At 47.4% G+C, this 22,786-nt stretch overlaps 1 protein-coding gene across 1 annotated transcript in view; it reads left to right on the plus strand.

Moving 5' to 3' along the window:
- mtmr12 (myotubularin related protein 12) overlaps positions 1-21,034 on the plus strand; it is a 39,536-nt gene extending 18,502 nt beyond the window's left edge. Inside the window, exons 7-16 of the mRNA XM_046348230.1 lie at positions 4,388-4,511; positions 4,695-4,770; positions 4,940-5,037; positions 5,268-5,471; positions 6,363-6,433; positions 7,408-7,580; positions 7,839-8,015; positions 17,736-17,894; positions 18,197-18,459; positions 20,239-21,034. Of these exons, the coding sequence (XP_046204186.1) occupies positions 4,388-4,511; positions 4,695-4,770; positions 4,940-5,037; positions 5,268-5,471; positions 6,363-6,433; positions 7,408-7,580; positions 7,839-8,015; positions 17,736-17,894; positions 18,197-18,459; positions 20,239-20,593 (1,700 nt within the window). The 3' untranslated portion in view covers positions 20,594-21,034. The remainder of the gene's footprint in view (positions 1-4,387; positions 4,512-4,694; positions 4,771-4,939; positions 5,038-5,267; positions 5,472-6,362; positions 6,434-7,407; positions 7,581-7,838; positions 8,016-17,735; positions 17,895-18,196; positions 18,460-20,238) is intronic.
- Positions 21,035-22,786: the final 1,752 nt, after the last annotated feature.

Consider the following 22,786-nt stretch of genomic DNA (forward strand, 5'->3'; position numbering starts at 1 on the left):
GTTACCCGTGATTGGTTCCAGCCCTAACAGGAAGTGTGTTGGAGGGCTCTTCAGAGCTGTTGGTGAGATGAAGGATCCCCGTAGTGTCACATCCCCTCTCATCGCCAGGCAGGACTCCACGGGGCCTTTGTCTGTCCCGGCCTGGGGCCAGGAGATGTCTGCTGTGACATTCCTCAAAGCTCCTCTGTCAGGGTCTCTCCTCTCTCTTCCTTGTGGTCATGGACCGGTAACTTGCATTGACAGAGTATGATGAGCAGCTATGAAGCTGTCCCACAACATTGTTTAGTTCTACTAGCCTGCATACCCCAGACAGGGCTGGTATTAACACAGATCTACTAGCCTTCATGCCCCAGACAGGGCTGGTATTTACACAGATCTACTAGCCTGCATGCCCCAGACAGGGCTGGTATTAACACAGATCTACTGGCCTGCATGCCCCAGACAGGGCTGGTATTAACACAGATCTACTAGCCTGCATGCCCCAGACAGGGCTGGTATTAACACAGATCTAGCCTGCATACCCCAGACAGGGCTGGTATTAACACAGATCTAGCCTGCATACCCCAGACAGAGCTGGTATTAACACAGATCTAGCCTGCATACCCCAGACAGGGCTGGTATTAACACAGATCTAGCCTGCATACCCCAGACAGGGCTGGTATTAACACAGATCTAGCCTGCATACCCCAGACAGGGCTGGTAATTAACACAGATCTAGCCTGCATACCCCAGACAGGGCTGGTATTAACACAGATCTAGCCTGCATACCCCAGACAGGGCTGGTATTAACACAGATCTAGCCTGCATGCCCCAGACAGGGCTGGTATTAACACAGATCTAGCCTGCATACCCCAGACAGGGCTGGTATTAACACAGATCTACTGGCCTGCATACCCCAGACAGGGCTGGTATTAACACAGATCTACTAGCCTGCATACCCCAGACAGGGCTGGTATTAACACAGATCTACTAGCCTGCATACCCCAGACAGGGCTGGTATTAACACAGATCTACTAGCCTGCATGCCCCAGACAGGGCTGGTATTAACACAGATCTACTAGCCTGCATACCCCAGACAGGGCTGGTATTAACACAGATCTACTAGCCTGCATACCCCAGACAGGGCTGGTATTAACACAGATCTGACAGGGCTGGTATTAACACAGATCCCAGACAGACAGGGCTGGTATTAACAGGGCAGATCTGCTAGCCTGCATGCCCCAGACAGGGCTGGTATTAACACAGATCTACTAGCCTGCATGCCCCAGACAGGGCTGGTATTAACACAGATCTGCTAGCCTGCATACCCCAGACAGGGCTGGTATTAACACAGATCTGCTAGCCTGCATACCCCAGACAGGGCTGGTATTAACACAGATCTGCTAGCCTGCATACCCCAGACAGGGCTGGTATTAACACAGATCTGCTAGCCTGCATGCCCCAGACAGGGCTGGTATTAACACAGATCTACTAGCCTGCATGCCCCAGACAGGGCTGGTATTAACACAGATCTGCTAGCCTGCATGCCCCAGACAGGGCTGGTATTAACACAGATCTACTAGCCTGCATGCCCCAGACAGGGCTGGTATTAACACAGATCTGCTAGCCTGCATGCCCCAGACAGGGCTGGTTCTAGTTCTCATCAACATGTATAGTATAATCACTCATACTGTACATTATTGACAGGGCTGGTTCTAGTTCTCATCAACATGTATAGTATAATCACTCATACTGTACATTATTGTGAGGGTTCTAGTTCTCATCATGTCTAGTATAATCACTCATACTGTACAGTGCTGTGAGGGTTCTAGTTCTCATCATGTCTAGTATAATCACTCATACTGTACAGTACTGTGAGGGTTCTAGTTCTCATCAACATGTCTAGTATAATCACTCATACTGTACAGTACTGTGAGGGTTCTAGTTCTCATCAACATGTCTAGTATAATCACTCATACTGTACAGTACTGTGAGGGTTCTAGTTCTCATCAACATGTACAGTGCCTTGCGAAAGTATTCGGCCCCCTTGAACTTTGCGACCTTTTGCCACATTTCAGGCTTCAAACATAAATATATAAAACTGTATTTTTTGTGTGAAGAATCAACAACAAGTGGGACACAATCATGAAGTGGAACGACATTTATTGGATATTTCAAACTTTTTTAACAAATCAAAAACTGAAAAATTGGGCGTGCAAAATTATTCCCAACAGTGATATTGTTGTGCTGACCGTATTCACATTCCCAACAGTGATATTGTTGTTGTGCTGACCGTATTCACATTCCCAACAGTGATATTGTCGTCTCCCTGCCTCTCTTCTACCCCACCAACCTGTCTCCCTCTCCCCGACACTCTTCTATCCCCACCAACCTGTCTCCCTCTCCCCGACACTCTTCTACCTCACCAACCTGTCTCCCTCTCCCCGACACTCTTCTACCCCACCAACCTGTCTCCCTCTCTTCTCTCCCCACCAACCTGTCTCCCTCTCTTCTTTCCCCCACCAACCTGTCTCCCTCTCCCCGACACTCTTCTACCCCACCAACCTGTCTCCCTCTCTTTCTACCCCACCAACCTGTCTCCCTCTCTCCCCACCAACCTCTTCTACTCCCACCAACCTGTCTCCCTCTCTTCTCTCCCCACCAACCTGTCTCCCTTCTTCTCTCCCCACCAACCTGTCCAACCTGTCTCCCTCTCCCCGACACTCTTCTACCCCACCAACCTGTCTCCCTCTCCCTCCCCACCAACCTGTCTCTTCTCTCCCCACCAACCTGTCTCTCCTCTCCCCACCAACCTTCTCTCCCCACCAACCTGTCTCCCTCTCTTCTCTCCCCACCAACCTGTCTCCCTCTCTTCTCTCCCCACCAACCTGTCTCCCTCTCTTCTTTCCCCCACCAACCTGTCTCCCTCTCCCGACACTCTTCTATCCCCACCAACCTGTCTCCCTCTCCCCGACACTCTTCTATCCCCACCAACCTGTCTCCCTCTCCCCGACACTCTTCTATCCCCACCAACCTGTCTCCCTCTCCCCGACACTCTTCTATCCCCACCAACCTGTCTCCCTCTCCCCGCCACTCTTCTATCCCCACCAACCTGTCTCCCTGACACTCTTCTACCCCACCAACCTGTCTCCCTCTCTTCTTTCCCCCACCAACCTGTCTCCCTCTCTCTGCCTCCTCTCCCCACCAACCTGTCTCCCTCTCCCTGCCTCTCTTCTTTCCCCACCAACCTGTCTGCCACTCTTCTTTCCCCCACCAACCTGTCTCCCTTGATCCTTGTTTACAAACTAAATCATTCCCGAAGCCGTCCTCTTTTTGTCTGTTTGGTAACGAGACTAAAAACATGACTCGTGGGTCGGCTTTCAGATGTGTTTGGAATGATTAAATATCCTGCTGAGATTTTCTATAGGTTTCAGTCTGGTTCCTGCAGAAATACACGACATTTGCCATCATTCTGTGTTGAATGTGTTTTTAACAGATTTGGAAACGGTGTTTGAAAACATGCATTTGAAAACATGTGCTGCAAATATATAGTTTTGCAGGTGGCGGAGTATGAATGAGAACAGAGTTGATGTATTTAGGAGAATGTGGTCATTGAATGCATTTTGTGTGAAAACAATGAAAAATGATTTGCAGTTTGGTCCACATACACTTCTGTTTCGCTGACTGTGTGAAGAGTTTTGCCAATGTGACTTCAGTTTTGACCAATGCATGTTAGCAATTTTTTATTCTCTAACTCTGAGATCTGCTAGGTCTGCATGCCAGAGCTCTGTTTATGCTGTCTTACCACTGTCATTATCACCAACCTGTTACAGAATGTCTATGCACAAGGCCTCCCGAGTGGCACAGGGGCATAAGGCATCGCAGCGCTAGAGGCGTCACTACAGACCCAGGCTGTATCACAACTGGCTGTGATGGGGAGTCCCATAGGGCGGCACACAATTGGCATCGTCCGGGTTTGGCCGAGGGGTGCTTTAACTTAGCTCATCGTTCTCTAACCTGGCTAGCTTCCGGGGTTAAGCGGGGGGCGGGTGTTAAGAATCGCGGATTGGCGTTTCGGAGGACGCATGATTCAACCTTCGCCTCCCGAGCCCGTTGGGGAGTTGCAGCGACGAGACAATCAAAAAATAAATAAACGTCAATCTAGAATGTTGACCGGAAACCATGACGATGACTAATACAGATGTAGTCTCAGATCTGTCTCGGATGTGTATGGTCTGTAGAGAGCCATTGTAAGTAACACTGACTTTTGTGTTTTCCAGAGGCGCAGAGAAGTGCAGATTACATAGATAGAAATGCTGTCCAGCGTGGTGACTGTGACCTGTTCACACAGTGGGGGTGGTGGGGGGGACGGGACACATTGAAAATGACAGTACCTTATGTTTTCCAGAGGCGCAGAGGAATAAGCAGACTGTGATGTTTGACTCTGTGGAGGACTGGACTCAAGACATGAAGAGAACTAAAGGAAACTGTAGAGTGGTGTCGGAGAACAGCAACTTTGCGCTCTCTCCAAAGTACGGACATTTTATTTTATTTTAAACATCTGACCAATTGCTGTAGGAAATATAACTGCTGTTTCATGCTATTTACATCTCAAGATGTTGTATCCTGATCAACACGCTGTTGGAGTCGTTCTCTTGGATTCCTCTCTTTCCTGTTGTATCATGTTATGAGTAAGCCAAAACGTCTTCCTGCAGGTTGCCTCAGTATTTTATAGTCCCAAAAAACGTCTCGGACGAAGACTTGACTAAGTACCAGGGAAAGGGATTACCGGTAAGTGTCGGGTTTTTATTGATTTATTTTTTGTATTTTTTAAAAGTCGTTTTCTGTCTGGTACTTGATTTATATTCAATGTATCACATGTTAATTATGACCGTAACTCTCCACTGTATTGGGGTCAGTGTACAAATAAATTAATGTATTTGATAATGTCTGTTTTCAGATGTGGTGCTGGTCTCATCATAGTGGCTGTGCCTTGTTTAAAACCGCCTCTATACCCCTGGTACAAGAGGACAACGTCCCACAAACCTACATGGAGAAGTAAAAGACATCCTGATTGGTTACATCGTATTGCGTAGCGTCTGTGTTTTTAATAGTGATGAATACTTATGTATGTATTCATTTTGATAAGTTGTCATTTTATGACTGTTTTCCAGTCCTACCCTTTAAGTGTGTGTGTGTGTGTGTGTGTGTGTGTGTGTGTGTGTGTGTGTGTGTGTGTGTGTGTGTGTGTGTGTGTGTGTTGTGTAACACTGTGAGGTGTGTTGCAGAATGTTGACGGCAGTGGCTCACAACCACCTGTACTCCGTGAAGACAGAAGACCTGTCCGACACACTGCCCACCGTTCAGGACATCCTGTTGTCTTACAACAAATTCAAACAGTTCTTCCTCATCGACAATACAACCGAGTTCTGGATGTCCGATATGAAATGGTACTCATCACTGGACAACTGTGGATGGCTGGACATCATCAGGTGAGATTTGAAAACCAAACTATTGTTTAAAAAAAAATCATGTTTACTCGGCGGCCAGTTTATTAGGTACACCGAGCCGTTCGCTCCTCCAGACAGTGAGCCGGGCTGTTTGCTCTATAAAACAGGCTTCGCTACTGTTCGGTTGAACGTAAAACTAGTGACCTAAGAGACTTTGAGGTATGATCGTCGGTGCCAGGCGAGCCGGATTCGGTATCTCAGAAACGGCCGGCCTCCTGGTTCTTTCGACGCACCACAGTGTCTAGGGTTTATGGAGAATAGTGGGACAAACAAAACATCCAGTCAGAAGTCGAAGGAGAATAGCAGGAATCGTGCAACCTAACAGGCGGGCCACAACTGCAGTACAACAGTGGTGTGCAGAACGGCATCCCAGAATGCACAACTCATCGCTCCTTGTCACTGATTGGCTATTGCAGCAGACGACCACACCCGGGGTTCCTCTCCTATCAGCTAAAAACAAGAAGGAACTGCTCCAGTGGACAAGACATCATCAACACTGGACAATTGAAGAGTGTGGGAAAAACATCGCCTGGTCCAACGAATCACGGTTCCTGTTGCATCATTCTGATGGCGTGCATGGACCCATCCTGCCTGGTGTCACCGGTGGCGGTGGTGTACCCGTGTGGGGAATGTTTTCCTTGCTAAAGTTAGGTCCCTAGATACCAATCGAGAAATGTTTTTGAATGCCATACCTTGTAGAATCCATACTCCTGAAGAATTCAGGCTGTTCTGGAGACGGGGGAGGGGGGGGGGGTCTGACTCTACTAGATGGGTGTGCCTAATCAAATGGCCACTGAGTATTTGACCAGTGTTACCAATGTATTTGTTTAGGATCTCGTCTCACGCGCAGTGCCAATGTCTTGTGTGTTGCAGACAGTGTCTCCAGAAGGCCGTGGAGGTAGTAGAGAGCCTGGAAAAGGAAAACACAAATGTTCTCATTATGGGTAAGGACTATTTGAGGAAGGTTGTATTTTATTGGACGAGGGGTTTGGCCACACAGATCCTGTGTCCTGTCCTGTTTGACATATTTTTATTTGCCTAACATTTGTCCCACAATGATACTCAGGAGAGGATGTTGCTGAGTTGACTATCCTCCTGGTTCTATAAAAACAATTCAATGAATTGAAGGCAGACTCCGCTAAATGACATTTTTAAAATTTTTCAATTTACCTTTATTTAACCAGGCAAGTCAGTTAAGAACATATTCTTATTTTCAATGACAGCCTGGGATCAGTGGGTTAACTGCCTGTTCAGGGGCAGAACGACAGATTTGTACCTTGTCAGCTCGGGGGTTTGAACTCGCAACCTTCCGGTTACTAGTCCAACGCTCTAACCACTAGGCTACATTGCCGCGAGCAGCTCCGGTGATATTGAGATCAGCGGAGATGCAAGACACACACAGTATCAGCTGTTTACAGTGTGGTACAGTGTGGTACCCAGGGTACCAAAACAACAGAGAAGTTGACCCTTCAATGCTCTTAGTCGTTGAAGAAATTGACCCAGTATGCTGCTGTACTTTCTGTATCTACGTCATGTCGCTGAGTCTACCGTTAAATATGTGTTTGTGTTAGAGGTATATATTGTATAATATCAGAGGAGGCTGGTTAGGACCTGTACTGGGTCCTACCTCTATATTGTATAATACCAGAGGAGGCTGGTTAGGACCTGTACTGGGTCCTACCTCCTATATTGTATAATACCAGAGGAGGCTGGTAAGGACCTGTACTGGGTCCTACCTCTATATTGTATAATACCAGAGGAGGCTGGTTAGGACCTGTACTGGGTCCTACCTCTGTATTGTATAATACCAGAGGAGGCTGGTTAGGACCTGTACTGGGTCCTACCTCTATATTGTATAATACCAGAGGAGGCTGGCTAGGATCTGTACTGGGTGTTAGATTGTGTTGTATTTTTCCAGAGGAGGGCGGTTCAGACCTGTGCTGTGTGGTCTCCAGCCTGGTCCAGTTGATGTTGGACCCCTACTACAGAACTCTTCTGGGCTTCCAGAGTCTGGTGCAGAAGGAGTGGGTAGCAGGAGGACATGCTTTCCTAGATCGCTCCAACCATCTACACCTCAAGGACAAGGTGGAGGTAGGATCCGGGTGTCCTGTTTTTGTTTGTTCTGTTTTCTGACAATTAAACCAGCCATCCAAACCTTGATTCTTCCGCCTCCCTCTCAAAGCTTATTGTAGGAAAGGCTCAAGTCCCTCCCCTTGACATCCTCCTCCAATGAGCTCTGAGAAGGAGAGGAATTTTTAAGAATCAAGGATTTGAGACCAGCGGTATGTTTAAAAAAACAACAACTGTGGTTTATAGGTGACAACCGTGTCCCACTGTCTGTCCTCTCAGAGCCAGTCTCCAGTGTTCCTGCTCTTCCTGGAGTGTGTGTGGCAGCTACAGCAGCAGCATGGTCCGGCCTTCCAGTTCTCAGAGACCTACCTGACCGTGCTGTCTGACAGCGTCCATGTTCCGGTCTTCATCACCTTCCTCTTTAACAACGATGGCCACAGAGACGGCCTACTCAGGGTAAAGACACAGGCAGGCAGGCACACACATTACCAATACAGCAGCTTACTCAGGGTAAAGACACAGGCAGGCACATTACCAATACAGCGGCTTACTCAGGGTAAAGACACAGGCAGGCACATTAGGACCAATACAGCAGCTTACTCAGGGTAAAGACACAGGCAGGCAGGCAGGACCATTACCAATCCAGCAGCTTACTCAGGGTAAAGACACAGGCAGGCAGGCACATTACCAATACAGCAGCCTACCTCAGGGTAAAGACACAGGCAGGCAGGACCATTACTGGGTCAGCAGCTTACTCAGGGTAAAGACCAGGCAGGCAGGCAGGACACATTACCAATCCAGCTTACTCAGGGTAAAGACACAGGCAGGCAGGCACATTACCAATACAGCAGCTTACTCAGGGTAAAGACACAGGCAGGCACACACATTACCAATACAGCAGCTTACTCAGGGTAAAGACACAGGCAGGCAGGCACACACATTACCAATACAGCAGCTTACTCAGGGTAAAGACACAGGCAGGCACACACATTACCAATACAGCAGCTTACTCAGGGTAAAGACACAGGCAGGCACACACATTACCAATACAGCAGCTTACTCAGGGTAAAGACACATGCAGGCAGGCACACACATTACCAATATATCAGCTTACTCAGGGTAAAGACACAGGCAGGCAGGCACACACATTACCAATACAGCAGCTTACTCAGGGTAAAGACACAGGCAGGCACATTACCAATACAGCAGCCTACTCAGGGTAAAGACACAGGCAGGCAGGCACACACATTACCAATACAGCAGCTTACTCAGGGTAAAGACACATGCAGGCAGGCACACACATTACCAATACAGCAGCTTACTCAGGGTAAAGACACAGGCAGGCAGGCACACACATTACCAATACAGCAGCTTACTCAGGGTAAAGACACAGGCAGGCAGGCACATTACCAATACAGCAGCTTACTCAGGGTAAAGACACAGGCAGGCACACACATTACCAATACAGCAGCTTACTCAGGGTAAAGACACAGGCAGGCAGGCACACACATTACAATACAGCAGCTTACTCAGCTGCAGGCTTCCAGGGTGCAGGGTAAAGACACAGGCAGGCAGGCACACACATTACCAATACAGCAGCTTCTCAGGGTAAAGACACAGGCAGGCAGGCACACACATTACCAATACAGCAGTTTACTCAGGGTAAAGACACAGGCAGGCAGGCACACACATTACCAATACAGCAGCTTACTCAGGGTAAAGACACAGGCAGGCAGGCACACACATTACCAATACAGCAGCTTACTCAGGGTAAAGACACAGGCAGGCAGGCACACACATTACCAATACAGCAGCTTACTCAGGGTAAAGACACATGCAGGCAGGCACACACATTACCAATACAGCAGCTTACTCAGGGTAAAGACACAGGCAGGCAGGCACACACATTACCAATACAGCAGCTTACTCAGGGTAAAGACACATGCAGGCAGGCACACACATTCCAATACAGCAGCTTACTCAGGGTAAAGACACATGCAGGCAGGCACACATTACCAATACAGCCTACTCAGGGTAAAGACACATGCAGGCAGGCACACACATTACCAATACAGCAGCTTACTCAGGGTAAAGACACATGCAGGCAGGCACACACATTACCAATACAGCAGCTTACTCAGGGTAAAGACACAGGCAGGCAGGCACACACATTACCAATACAGCAGCTTACTCAGGGTAAAGACACAGGCAGGCAGGCACACACATTACCAATACAGCAGCTTACTCAGGGTAAAGACACAGGCAGGCAGGCACACACATTACCAATACAGGCAGGCTTACTCAGGGTAAAGACACAGGCAGGCAGGCACACACATTACCAATACAGCAGCTTACTCAGGGTAAAGACACAGGCAGGCAGGCACACACATTACCAATACAGCAGCTTACTCAGGGTAAAGACACAGGCAGGCAGGCACACACATTACCAATACAGCAGCTTACTCAGGGTAAAGACACAGGCAGGCAGGCACACACATTACCAATACAGCAGCTTACTCAGGGTAAAGACACAGGCAGGCAGGCACACACATTACCAATACAGCAGCTTACTCAGGGTAAAGACACATGCAGGCAGGCACACACATTACCAATACAGCAGCCTACTCAGGGTAAAGACACAGGCAGGCAGGCACACACATTACCAATACAGCAGCCTACTCAGGGTAAAGACACATGCAGGCAGGCACACACATTACCAATACAGCAGCTTACTCAGGGTAAAGACAAATGCAGGCAGGCACACACATTACCAATACAGCAGCTTACTCAGGGTAAAGACACATGCAGGCAGGCACACACATTACCAATACAGCAGCTTACTCAGGGTAAAGACAAATGCAGGCAGGCACACACATTACCAATACAGCAGCTTACTCAGGGTAAAGACACAGGCAGGCAGGCACACACATTACCAATACAGCAGCTTACTCAGGGTAAAGACACATGCAGGCAGGCACACACATTACCAATACAGCAGCTTACTCAGGGTAAAGACACATGCAGGCAGGCACACACATTACCAATACAGCAGCCTACTCAGGGTAAAGACACAGGCAGGCAGGCACACACATTACCAATACAGCAGCCTACTCAGGGTAAAGACACATGCAGGCAGGCACACACATTACCAATACAGCAGCCTACTCAGGGTAAAGACACATGCAGGCAGGCACACACATTACCAATACAGCAGCCTACTCAGGGTAAAGACACAGGCAGGCAAGCAGGCATACACATTACTGTCGACAAACCACTCTGCAGTAGATAGACCTACAAACCACTCTGCAGTAGTTAGACCTACAAACCACTCTGCAGTAGTTAGACCGACAAACCACTCTGCGGTAGTGAGGCCTACAAACCACTCTGCGGTAGTGAGGCCGACAAACCACTCTGCGGTAGATAGACCTACAAACCACTCTGCAGTAGATAGACCTACAAACCACTCTGCAGTAGATAGACCTACAAACCACTCTGCGGTAGATAGACCTACAAACCACTCTGCGGTAGATAGACCGACAAACCACTCTTCTGTAGATGCATGCCAGCACATAACATTTGGCCTGCTTCTACCGAACAGTAGTATGGATTGGATGAACCCCTGGTGTGGATTGGATGAACCCCTGGTGTGGATTGGATGAACCCCTGGTGTGGATTGGATGAACCCCTGGTGTGGATTGGATGAACCCCCTGGTGTGGATTGGATGAACCCCTGGTGTGGATTGGATGAACCCCTGGTGTGGATTGGATGAACCCCTGGTGTGGATTGGATGAACCCCTGGTGTGGATTGGATGAACCCCTGGTGTGGATTGGATGAACCCCTGGTGTGGATTGGATGAACCCCTGGTGTGGATTGGATGAACCCCTGGTGTGGATTGGATGAACCCCCTGGTGTGGATTGGATGAATCCCCTGGTGTGGATTGGATGAACCCCCTGGTGTGGATTGGATGAACCCCCTGGTGTGGATTGGATGAACCCCCTGGTGTGGATTGGATGAACCCCCTGGTGTGGATTGGATGAACCCCCTGGTGTGGATTGGACGAACCCCCTGGTGTGGATTGGATGACCCCCTGGTGTGGATTGGATGAACCCCCTGGTGTGGATTGGATGAACCCCCTGGTGTGGATTGGATGAACCCCTGGTGTGGATTGGATGAACCCCTGGTGTGGATTGGATGTTCCTTTTCTTTAAGACTGTATACTGGAACAGTCACTACAGTTACAATAGTGTTATCAAATACCAGCATTTTACTCATGATACCAGGCCAAGTTATCACATCGCTTTGAGGCAAGCAACACTGAAGCATGCATGAGCGCATCAGCTGTTCCGGATGACTGTGTGATCATGTTCTCCGTAGCCGATGTGAGTAAGACCTTTAAACAGGTCAACATTCACAAGGCTGCAGGGCCAGATGGATTACCAGGATGTGTAATCTGAGCATGTGCTTACAAACTGGCAAGTGTCTTCACTGACATTTTCAAGCTGTTCTTTGGTGTCCACTTCACCAATATACTATCATTGTCCAAACACTCAAAGACAGTCTTGAAGAGGGCACGACAACACCTTTTCCCCCTCAGAAGACTGACAAGATTTGGTATGAGTCCTCAGATCCTCAAAGTTCTACAGCTGCACCATCGAGAGCATCCTGACTGGTTGCATCACCACCTGGTATGGCAACTGATCGGCATCCGACCGCAAGGCACTTCAGAGGGAAGTGCGTATTGCCCAGTACATCACTGGGGCCAAGCTTCCTGCCTCTATACCAGGCGGTGTCAGAGGAAGGCCCAAAAAATGGTTAAAGACTCCAGCCACCAAGTAATAGACTGTTCTCTCTGCTACCGTACGGCAAGCGGTACCGGAGCTCCAAAAGCCTTCTTAACAGCTTCTACCCCCCAAAGCCATAAGACTCCTGAACAGCTAATCAAATGGCTGCCTGGTCTATTTCCACGCCCCCACCCCCCCTTTTTTACACTGCTGCTACTCTGTTATTATCTGTGCATAGTCACTTTAATAACAATCTGCATGCACATGTTACCTCAATTACTTCAACTAACCGGTGCCCTCGCACATTGACTCTGTACCAGTACCCCCTGTATATAGCCTCCACATTGACTCTGTACCAGTACCCCCTGTATATAGCCTCCACATTGACTCTGTACCAGTACCCCTTGTATATAGCCTCCACATTGACTCTGTACCGGTACCCCCTTGTATATAGCCTCCACATTGACTCTGTACCAGTACCCCTTGTATATAGCCTCCACATTGACTCTGTACTGGTACCCCCTGTATATAGTCTCCACATTGACTCTGTACTGGTACCCCCTGTATATAGCCTCCACATTGACTCTGTACTGGTACTCCCTGTATATAGCCTCCACATTGACTCTGTACTGGTACTCCCTGTATATAGCCTCCACATTGACTCTGTACTGTAACACCCTGTATATAGCCTCCACATTGACTCTGTACTGGTACTCCCTGTATATAGCCTCCACATTGACTCTGTACTGGACTCCTGATAGCCTCCACATTGACTCTGTACTGGTACTCCCTGTATATAGCCTCCACATTGACTCTGTACTGTAACACCCTGTATATAGCCTCCACATTGACTCTGTACTGCTACCCCCTGTATATAGCCTCCACATTGACTCTGTACTGTAACACCCTGTATATAGCCTGCACATTGACTCTGTACTGGTACTCCCTGTATATAGCCTCCACATTGACTCTGTACTGTAACACCCTGTATATAGCCTCCACATTGACTCTGGTACCCCCTGTATATAGTCTCCACATTGACTCTGGATTGGTACCCCCTGTATATAGTCTCCACATTGACTCTGTACCGGTACCCCCTGTATATAGCCTCCACATTGACTCTGTACCGGTACCCCCTGTATATAGCCTCCACATTGACTCTGTACCGGTACCCCCTGTATATAGCCTCCACATTGACTCTGTACCGGTACCTCCTGTATATAGCCTCCACATTGACTCTGTACCGGTACTCCCTGTATATAGCCTCCACATTGACTCTGTACCGGTACCCCCTGTATATAGTCTACACATTGACTCTGTACCGGTACTCCCTGTATATAGTCTCCACATTGACTCTGTACTGGTACTCCTGTATATAGCCTCCACATTGACTCTGTACTGGTACCCCTGTATATAGTCTCCACATTGACTCTGTACTGGTACTCCTGTATATAGCCTCCCATGGACTCTGTATTGGTACCCCTGTATATAGTTTCCACATTGACTCTGTACTAGTACCCCTGTATATATCCTCCACATTGATTCTGTGTTATCATATATCCTCCACATTTTACCCCTGTATATATCCTCCACATTGACTCTGTACCGGTACCCCCTGTATATATCCTCCACATTGACTCTGTACCGGTACCCCTGTATATAGCCTCCACATTGACTCTGTACCGGTACCCCTGTATATTGCCTCCATATTGACTCTGTACTGGTACCCCTGTATATAGCCTCCACATTGACTCTGTACCGGTACCCCCTGTATATAGCCTCCACATTGACTCTGTACAAACTCCCTGTATATAGCCTCCACATTGACTCTTACCGCTGTTCCCTGTATATAGCCTCCACATTGACTCTGTACCAGTACTCCCTGTATATAGCCTCCACATTGACTCTGTACCAGTACTCCCTGTATATAGCCTCCACATTGACTCTGTACCTTTACCCCTGTATATAGCCTCCACATTGACTCTGTACCAGTACTCCTGTATATAGCCTCCACATTGACTCTGTACCAGTACTGCCCTGTATATAGCCTCCACATTGACTCTGTACCAGTACTCCCTGTATATAGCCTCCACATTGACTCTGTACCAGTACTCCCTGTATATAGCCTCCACATTGACTCTGTACCGGTACCCCCTGTATATAGCCTCCACATTGACTCTGTACCGGTACCCCCTGTATATAGCCTCCACATTGACTCTGTACCGGGGCCCCCTGTATATAGCCTCCACATTGACTCTGTACCGGTACCCCTGTATATAGCCTCCACATTGACTCTGACTCGGTGCCCCTGTATATAGCCTACACATTGACTCTGTACCGGTACCCCCTGTATATAGCCTCCACATTGACTCTGTACTGGTACCCCCCCTGTATATAGCCTCCACATTGACTCTGTACTGGTACCCCTGTATATAGCTAATCACATTGACTCTGTATCATAATACCCTGTATATAGCCTCCACATTGACTCTGTACACTCCTGTATATAGCCTCCACATTGACTCTGTACTGGTACCCCTGTATATAGCCTCCACATTGACTCTGTACTGGTACCCCTGTATATAGCCTCCACATTGACTCTGTACCGGTGCCCCCCTGTATATAGCCTCCACATTGACTCTGTACCAGTACCCCTGTATATAGCCTCCACATTGACTCTGTACCAGTACCCCTGTATATAGCCTCCACATTGACTCTGTACTGGTACCCCCTGTATATAGCCTCCACATTGACTCTGTACTGGTACCCCCTGTATATAGCCTCCACATTGACTCTGTACCAGTACCCCTGTATATAGCCTCCACATTGACTCTGTACTGGTACCCCCTGTATATAGCCTCCACATTGACTCTGTACTGGTACCCCCTGTATATAGCCTCCACATTGACTCTGTACTGGTACCCCTGTATATAGCCTCCACATTGACTCTGTACTGGTACCCCCTGTATATAGCCTCCACATTGACTCTGTATCATAATACCCTGTATATAGCCTCCACATTGACTCTGTACTGGTACTCCCTGTATATAGCCTCCACATTGACTCTGTACCAGTACCCCTGTATATAGCCTCCACATTGACTCTGTACTGGTACCCCTGTATATAGCCTCCACATTGACTCTGTACGGTACCCCTGTATATAGCCTCCACATTGACTCTGTACTGGTACCCCCTGTATATAGCCTCCACATTGACTCTGTACTTACCCCTGTATATAGCCTCGCTACTGGTATTTTGTTGCTGTATAATTCGTTTTTATTTGTTTATTACATTTTTTTGTTTATTACATTGTTTATTACATTGTTTATTACATTGTTTATTACATTGTTTATTACATTGTTTATTACATTGTTTATTACATTTTTTTTCTTGACTGCATTATTAAGGGCCTGTCAGTGAGCATTTCACTGTGAGAACACTGTAACAGGTTGCAACACGGCAACAGCAGGTTGCAACACGGCAACAGCAGGTTGCAACACGGCAACAGCAGGTTGTAACCTGTTATTTTTGGCACATGTGATTTGTACTCGGATACTCTGAAGGCCTGTAGTGTAGATGACTAGACACCAGACCCCGTCTCTTCCAGCTGTGTTACCCTGTAGTGTAGATGACCAGACCCCGTCTCTTCCAGCTGTGTTACCCTGTAGTGTAGATGACTAGACCCCGTCTCTTCCAGCTGTGTTACCCTGTAGTGTAGATGACTAGACCCCGTCTCTTCCAGCTGTGTTACCCTGTAGTATAGATGACCAGACCCCGTCTCTTCCAGCTGTGTTACCCTGTAGTGTAGATGACTAGACCCCGTCTCTTCCAGCTGTGTTACCCTGTAGTGTAGATGACTAGACCCCGTCTCTTCCAGCTGTGTTACCCTGTAGTGTAGATGACTAGACCCCGTCTCTTCCAGCTGTGTTACCCTGTAGTGTAGATGACCAGACCCCGTCTCTTCCAGCTGTGTTACCCTGTAGTGTAGATGACCAGACCCCGTCTCTTCCAGCTGTGTTACCCTGTAGTGTAGATGACCAGACCCCGTCTCTTCCAGCTGTGTTACCCTGTAGTGTAGATGACCAGACCCCGTCTCTTCCAGCTGTGTTACCCTGTAGTGTAGATGACCAGACCCCGTCTCTTCCAGCTGTGTTACCCTGTAGTGTAGATGACCAGACCCCGTCTCTTCCAGCTGTGTTACCCTGTAGTGTAGATGACCAGACCCCGTCTCTTCCAGCTGTGTTACCCTGTAGTGTAGATGACCAGACCCCGTCTCTTCCAGCTGTGTTACCCTGTAGTGTAGATGACCAGACCCCGTCTCTTCCAGCTGTGTTACCCTGTAGTGTAGATGACCAGACCCCGTCTCTTCCAGCTGTGTTACCCTGTAGTGTAGATGACTTCCAGTTACTGTAGTGTAGATGACCAGACCCCGTCTCTTCCAGCTGTGTTACCCTGTAGTGTAGATGACAGAGTCTCTTCCAGCTGTGTTACCCTGTAGTGTAGATGACCCCCGTCTCTTCCAGCTGTGTTACCCTGTAGTGTAGAGATGACCAGACCCCGTCTCTTCCAGCTGTGTTACCCTGTAGTGTAGATGACCAGACCCCGTCTCTTCCAGCTGTGTTACCCTGTAGTGTAGATGACTAGACACCAGACCCAGTCTCTTCCAGCTGTGTTACCCTGTAGTGTAGATGACTAGACACCAGACCCCGTCTCTTCCAGCTGTGTTACCCTGTAGTGTAGATGACTAGACACCAGACCCAGTCTCTTCCAGCTGTGTTACCCTGTAGTGTAGATGAATAGACACCAGACCCCGTCTCTTCCAGCTGTGTTACCCTGTAGTGTAGATGACTAGACACCAGACCCCGTCTCTTCCAGCTGTGTTACCCTGTAGTTTAGATGACTAGACACCAGACCCCGTCTCTTCCAGCTGTGTTACCCTGTAGTGTAGATGACCAGACCCCGTCTCTTCCAGCTGTGTTACCCTGTAGTGTAGATGACCAGACCCCGTCTCTTCCAGCTGTGTTACCCTGTAGTGTAGATGACCAGACACCAGACCCCGTCTCTTCCAGCTGTGTTGTACCAGAACGTCCATGGCCAGTGGAGGCTGGTGTCACTTTAAATCAGAGGACGAGCTCATTGTAAAGTCTGGAAATGAATTAATGGAACCGTGACCGCCGTTCCATTACCGTGCCGTACCATTACCGGGCCGTTCCATTACTGTTCCATTACCGCGCCGTACCATTACCGGGCCGTTCCATTACCGGGCTGTTACAGTGAGCCCGTCCTCCCTCCACCAGTCTCCACTTCTTCTGTGTGCAGTAGGGTAAAACAGCCTGTACCATATACAGTATGCCCACATACACCCAGCCTGACTGTTTGCTTGTCTTGGCAGGCCGAGTCGCCCCACACACAAAGAAGCCCATTGAACTGCCCTACAGTGTGGGACTGGTCGGTGCAGTTTGACTGCAAGGCACAGGATCTCTTCACTAACCCTTTGTATACCGAGAAGCCCAAGCAGGAGACGTCTGTGAGGAAATCATACAGGCCCAGGGTACTCTCTCTTCCTCTCTCTCTTTCTGTCTCGCTCTCTCTCTTTCTGTCTCGCTCTCTCTCTTTCTGTGTCTCGCTCTCTCTTTCTGTGTCTCGCTCTCTCTTTCTGTGTCTCGCTCTCTCTTTCTGTGTCTCGCTCTCTCTTTCTGTGTCTTGTCTCGCTCTCTCTTTCTGTGTCTCGCTCTCTCTTTCGGTCTCTCGCTCTCTTTCTGTCTCGCGCTCCATTCAACTGTAATAGTCAGTTTACTATATTCCATCATTATGCTGATCAAAATGTCTCTGTTCTTCTATATCTGCTTCCAGCACCTGCGTCAGCTGTCCCTGCCAAGCTCAGCCTTCAAGACCCCCCCTAAGAAGGGCTTCTTTAAAGACGAGGCGGACAACCTGAAGAAAATCCTCGGTGTAAAGAGGCTCAGTCGCTGGATGCTGTCTCCTTCCTCAGATTCCCCTCAGACCTCGTCTTCAGTCAGGGAGTTCTACGAGGCGTGGCAGACTAAACCATTGGACTACCATGGTCTGCTGCTGCCCTGCCTGGACGGTCCCTCCATACGCGTCTGGATGCAGAGGTACCTGCCCGTAGAGATGGACTTCCCCCTAAAAAATATATATTTTTCCTTTTTGAAAACGGTATTTTGCATTGATAAGAGTCAGAAACATTTGTTATTTTAGTGTCAAAAAATTGACCCACAACGTGTAAATAGGATAATTTTGGTCATAAAGTCCAAAAACGGAGATTTGTGAGATAACATTGTATGTTGGAATGAAGCGTACGGTCATCAAAAAGTTTTTGTTTGGTTAGTTTCAATCCACAGCTGATTGTACCCAAGTTATCATCAATCCACAGCTGACAGTACCCAAGTTATCATCAATCCACAGCTGATTGTACCCAAGTTATCATCAATCCACAGCTGATTGTACCCAAGTTATCATCAATCCACAGCTGACTGTACCCAAGTTATCATCAATCCACAGCTGATTGTACCCAAGTCATCATCAATCCACAGCTGACTGTATCCAAGTCATCAATCCACAGCTGACTGTATCCAAGTTATCATCAATCCACAGCTGACTGTATCCAAGTCATCAATCCACAGCTGATTGTATTACCCTGTTCAATTGGCTTTGACATTCAATATCCCTATCGGGTTTTAGACCATCAATTAATTACACTATGTACATGGGACAATATTTGACAAGGTCAATAGAAAAAATAAAGAAATATATATTAATGACTGGTTCAATGACTGGAGTGCTAGGCTGGTTCGATGACTGGAGTGCTAGGCTGGTTCGATGACTGGAGTGCTAGGCTGGTTCGATGACTGGAGTGCTAGGCTGGTTCGATGACTGGGTTGCTAGGCTGGTTCGATGACTGGATTGCTAGGCTGGTTCAATGACTGGATTGCTAGGCTGGTTCAATGACTGGATTGCTAGGCTGGTTCGATGACTGGATTGCTAGGCTGGTTCGATGACTGGATTGCTAGGCTGGTTCGATGACTGGGTTGCTAGGCTGGTTCGATGACTGGGTTGCTAGGCTGGTTCGATGACTGGATTGCTAGGCTGGTTCGATGACTGGATTGCTAGGCTGGTTCGATGACTGGATTGCTAGGCTGGTTCGATGACTGGATTGCTAGGCTGGTTCGATGACTGGATTGCTAGGCTGGTTCGATGACTGGATTGCTAGGCTGGTTCGATGACTGGATTGCTAGGCTGGTTCGATGACTGGATTGCTAGGCTGGTTCGATGACTGGAGTGCTAGGCTGGTTCGATGACTGGAGTGCTAGGCTGGTTCGATGACTGGAGTGCTAGGCTGGTTGGCATTTAATTAGACAACTAAAAGATGAGCAAAATGGAAATATTGTCTCATTTACATTGTGTAAATTATTAACGGTCCATCACTCTTCCCGGAGCTCGGCTATCCAAAGTCAAACCAACTTTTCCATGGTCGCACACCAGCCTGCTGAAGCTAATTGGTGAAATGATTTGGTTAACCACCTATGAACGCACCCGAGAACATACATCAACCCCCTCCCCAAAAAACCAACTTGCGTTTACGCTTGAATTCAGTCATGGCCGCAATCATTTCTTAACGAATGAAATATAAGACGAAATCAGGAAGTGCATCCACCGTTTTTAAACCTTTATTCCACCAAGAAATGACCCCTGAACTTAGAAACCTATTTTGTGACATACTTGTTATATCTACAAATGAATTGTTTTATATAATAATAATACTATACCATATGTGATTGTAGTTGATAGGTTTTTCCCTGACCGAGATCGTTACGATTTGAGTCACATTACTGGGATGTCCATCACTATTCTAGTGTTCTGTCTTTCTATGAAAGGTACCTGCGCTGGATCCATGACGTCCAGATCCTAGGAGGGGGTCCAGTGGCCATGCTGAGTAAAGTCTCTGAGATACTGGGGGAGGTTCAGGAGCTGCAGAGACAGCTCGATCGCCACGGCTGCACTTTAACCTCCAACCACAAGGGGGCGAGGCCAAGGGCCAAGACAGCGGCGGCGGTGATCGCAACCAGGTCTTCGGTGAGGCTGTCGTCGTCGTTCCCCTTCGTGACGTCGAGGAACTGGTCGTTCAAACCGGCCATACCGACCAGCCTGCTTCAGAGTCTCATGGTGACCGGGATGGCAGGAAACCTGGCCGATAGAGAGGATGATGGTGGCCCGGAGTCTCTGGTCTAGGATACACACAGTCCCCCTGTCTATCACAAACCCAATGGGGAGGTTTGGTTGGAGGCCTGTTACTGTACCTACGTACACCGGGACCTAAAGTGATGGACCTGTCGTGGTGCTCCCTGCTCAAAGCCATCGGTGACAGGACCATCATGTTCCTGCTTTAGACAGAGAAGGCCAAAGCTATATATCCTAATACCATTTGTGCACTACTGTGGCGAGCAACATTTTTTTTTAACCTGTTGCTTACAAACAAAACTGTGGCTATGTCCCGTCTCTTGCTGAAAGGAAATGGCATCTTTAAAGAATTCTTAGCTGTCCATAGTTGACTACTGTCCTGTTAAGAACCATAGAGCTGTCCGGTCTAAAATACATAACTACTGTAAAGCACTGAATAATTCATTACCATTTGTATGCCCTTTTTAATGAAATAAAAAATGCTAGTCTCTCGATGGGAATGCCAGAGGTTGCTTAATGGTTTAGATGCCGATTTCAATCCAAAATCACAGGAATCTATGCCATAAGTGTACAGTATGTTTTAACCAATGATGCCAGCTGTATGCTTTATACTGCAAAAAGGTAGCTTATTTTTGTTTTACCTTACAACTTCTATACTGTTTTATTCCTAATCTCTGTGGAATGGAATCCAAAGCCAATATCGTACTGTACTTTTAACTGGCTGTAATGTGATGGTAGTAAGAATCAGGAAATGAGAAGGCTGGGGAAAGAGAGGGAAAGAAGGCTGGGGAAAAGAGAGGAAAAGAAGGCTGGGGAAAAGAGAGGAAAAGAAGGCTGGGGAAAAGAGAGGAAAAGAAGGCTGGGGAAAAGAGAGGAAAAGGCGAAGCGAGATTTGGAACTCACAACAAAATCTGTCCAAATTTAGCACAATGGGCTCAACTTGTTGCCTGCATTCCCGCCTTTGGTACAGCGACTCCCATTGTAAGGGCGGAGACATGGGCATCTCGTCATTATATACAGATGTCTGGACGGATACACTTTAACACCTGCTACGTTAGGATAGATACACACAGACCACACACAACACAACGATGAGGGACCGAGACCGTTCGTAAAAGTATGCCTTATCTACTTTGAAGAACTAGTCAAATGATTTGGTCAGACAGCAGCATACTTAGGCAGACTAGCTAAATAGGATGACAACAGACAGTACAGTATGGGGAGGACAGAGAGAACTGTCTGGCTGACTGCTACTGCCTGGGCAGAGATGAGATGATGACTTTAAGGAATTAAACATTTAAAAGTCATAAAATCAGACCTAAAGAATATGTACATTTTATTTGTCATGTGGAGAATACAACAGGTGTAGTAGACCTTACAGTGAAATGCTGAATACAACAGGTGTAGTAGACCTCACAGTGAAATGCTGAATACAACAGGTGTAGTAGACCTTACAGTGAAATGCTGAATACAACAGGTGTAGTAGACCTCACAGTGAAATGCTGAATACAACAGGTGTAGTAGACCTTACAGTGAAATGCTGAATACAACAGGTGTAGTAGACCTTACAGTGAAATGCTTGAATACAACAGGTGTAGTAGACCTTACAGTGAAATGCTGAATACAACAGGTGTAGTACACCATACAGTGAAATGCTGAATACAACAGGTGTAGTACACCATACAGTGAAATGCTGAATACAACAGGTGTAGTAGACCTTACAGTGAAATGCTGAATACAACAGGTGTAGTAGACCTTACAGTGAAATGCTGAATACAACAGGTGTAGTACCCATACAGTGAAATGCTGAATACAACAGGTGTAGTAGACCTCACAGTGAAATGCTGAATACAACAGGTGTAGTAGACCTTACAGTGAAATGCTGAATACAACAGGTGTAGTAGACCTCACAGTGAAATGCTGAATACAACAGGTGTAGTAGACCTTACAGTGAAATGCTGAATAACAAAAATGCAGTTAAGTGAAAATACACCAAAAAAAGAAAGACATAATTAAAGATTGAAATTAACAATCAGGTGGGGATTTATACAGTGGGGGTACAGGTGTTGAGGTAATAGACTTACTAGTGAAAAATGTTATTTCTAGTAATTTACTATAATCATATTGATGTAGTGGAGACGGAGACAATATCATATTTTGAAAGTTTGGGCATTTGAATGTTCACTATTTTTGACTTTGGTATTTTAATTAAAGAGCTCTAAAATCATTGTAATGTCAATATTT

This window comes from Oncorhynchus gorbuscha, linkage group LG04, assembly GCF_021184085.1.
Source record: "Oncorhynchus gorbuscha isolate QuinsamMale2020 ecotype Even-year linkage group LG04, OgorEven_v1.0, whole genome shotgun sequence".
In the NCBI taxonomy this organism is placed as follows: Eukaryota; Metazoa; Chordata; class Actinopteri; order Salmoniformes; family Salmonidae; genus Oncorhynchus; species Oncorhynchus gorbuscha.